The sequence below is a fragment of the Elaeis guineensis genome, chromosome 11 (genome assembly GCF_000442705.2).
Source record: "Elaeis guineensis isolate ETL-2024a chromosome 11, EG11, whole genome shotgun sequence".
Classification (NCBI taxonomy): Eukaryota; Viridiplantae; Streptophyta; class Magnoliopsida; order Arecales; family Arecaceae; genus Elaeis; species Elaeis guineensis.
In genome coordinates this window covers 96,823,161-96,824,572 of record NC_026003.2, presented here as the reverse complement: position 1 = coordinate 96,824,572, position 1,412 = coordinate 96,823,161, and the positions used below count along the sequence as shown (strand labels likewise).

The following is a 1,412-nucleotide window of genomic DNA, read 5'->3' as shown; positions in this document are numbered from 1 at the left end:
CTTTAACGACGCTTATAAGCGTCGTTAAAATTATTTTAACGACGCTTATAAGCGTCGTTAAAGATTTTAAGAGAAAAAAAAATACAGATTTTCTATACAAAAAAAAAAAAAGAATACATACATTCCTGTACAAAATTATATCAATTATTCTAACATAAACCTGTACAATCACCACCATTCACACCTGTACAATCACCACCATTCACACCAAAAGCAAACTTAAATAGCAAATTTAACCAAACCAAAAGATATTATTTTATATAAATAAAAATAAAGTACTAATCATCCATTACAATCAAGAGTAATATAAATAAATATAAAAATATAATAAAAAGAAAATAATGTCAATCCGCAGGCGGATGGTCGTCGTTGTCTCCACGTAACGTGCCGCTGTCTCGACGGGTGCCTGATGTGCCAGGAGCCTACAAGAAACATATCAAAAGCATGATTTATATATCTATAAATAAAACTATATAAATCATTAAATTAATACAAAAATATTATTTAATAATATGTGTTTACCTGAGATGGACCATACATCTCTAATAAAGATGTAAGGCGATCAATCTGTCCCCTCATGGCCTGCATCTCGGCACGGCTCTGTTGCATCTCCTCCATCTCAGCGGCACGACTCTGTCTAATCTCCTGTATCTCCGCCTCGAGTCTGCGAACGCGTGAATCCTGAGCATCTGCTGCAGCATGCTGCGTATATCTACTAACCTCAGATAACTGAGTGGGGGTGACTCCTACTCCATAACCCCTCACTCGGCCGTAGCGCTCTGGTCCCATCAACTCTGTGAACATCTTGGCCTCGATACGGCTCTGCTGCGTAGATGCTGCGGACTCGTCGTTACGCTCCGCAATGAGAGATGTAGCCCTCTCCTGTATTTTTTTTGAAAACAAGAGTTATACATTAATAGCTAACAAAATTAAATTTAAATCATTGCAAAAAATATAATATTAATAATACCGTACATATAAATCTCTCGACTCATCTCGAACAAAAGTACCATCCTGATGAGTATGAGTCATCCGGTAAAACTCCACTTGTCCGGGTTCCCTCCCATGCTCATCCTCCTACACAAATAATTTCAATTTTAAGCAGACAGTTATAATAATTTAAAAAAATATATGAGTATCATGATACAGACATGGTCCACGATACATAATGATATTAGTTATATAAATATTTCAACATAAAAATTAAAAGTTAATTATGAAAGTTTAAGGAACATACAAACTCTTGTCGGAGTCGTGCATAACTCTTCGACCCGATGTATGAGGAACAGACTGAGCTGCTCGTGCAGCTCTACCAATAGCAGAATAAGTCTGTAAAATAAAGTAAAGAACTTGTTATATATATAATATATAATAAAAATCAATATTTTTATAAAATATTTAGGAAAAAAAGA

The 1,412-nt window shown here is 35.0% G+C and overlaps 1 protein-coding gene across 1 annotated transcript; it reads right to left on the bottom strand.

Moving 5' to 3' along the window:
- Positions 1-308: 308 nt before the first annotated feature.
- Positions 309-870, bottom strand: LOC140852354 (uncharacterized). Its single transcript, XM_073245291.1, has 2 exons — positions 523-870; positions 309-422 (listed from the first exon to the last, which is right to left on the bottom strand). The coding sequence occupies exons 1-2, from the start codon at positions 802-804 to the stop codon at positions 345-347; spliced, it is 360 nt and encodes a 119-aa protein (XP_073101392.1). The 5' UTR covers positions 805-870; the 3' UTR covers positions 309-344.
- Between the last annotated feature and the right edge of the window lie 542 nt (positions 871-1,412).

Coding starts and splice junctions, on each gene's coding strand:
- LOC140852354 (XM_073245291.1), bottom strand. CDS start 804: ATGTTCACAGAGTTGATGGGACCAGAGCGCTACGGCCGAGTGAGGGGT. Junction 423..522: donor AGATGTATGGTCCATCTCAG/GTAAACACATAT, acceptor TGTTTCTTGTAG/GCTCCTGGCACATCAGGCAC.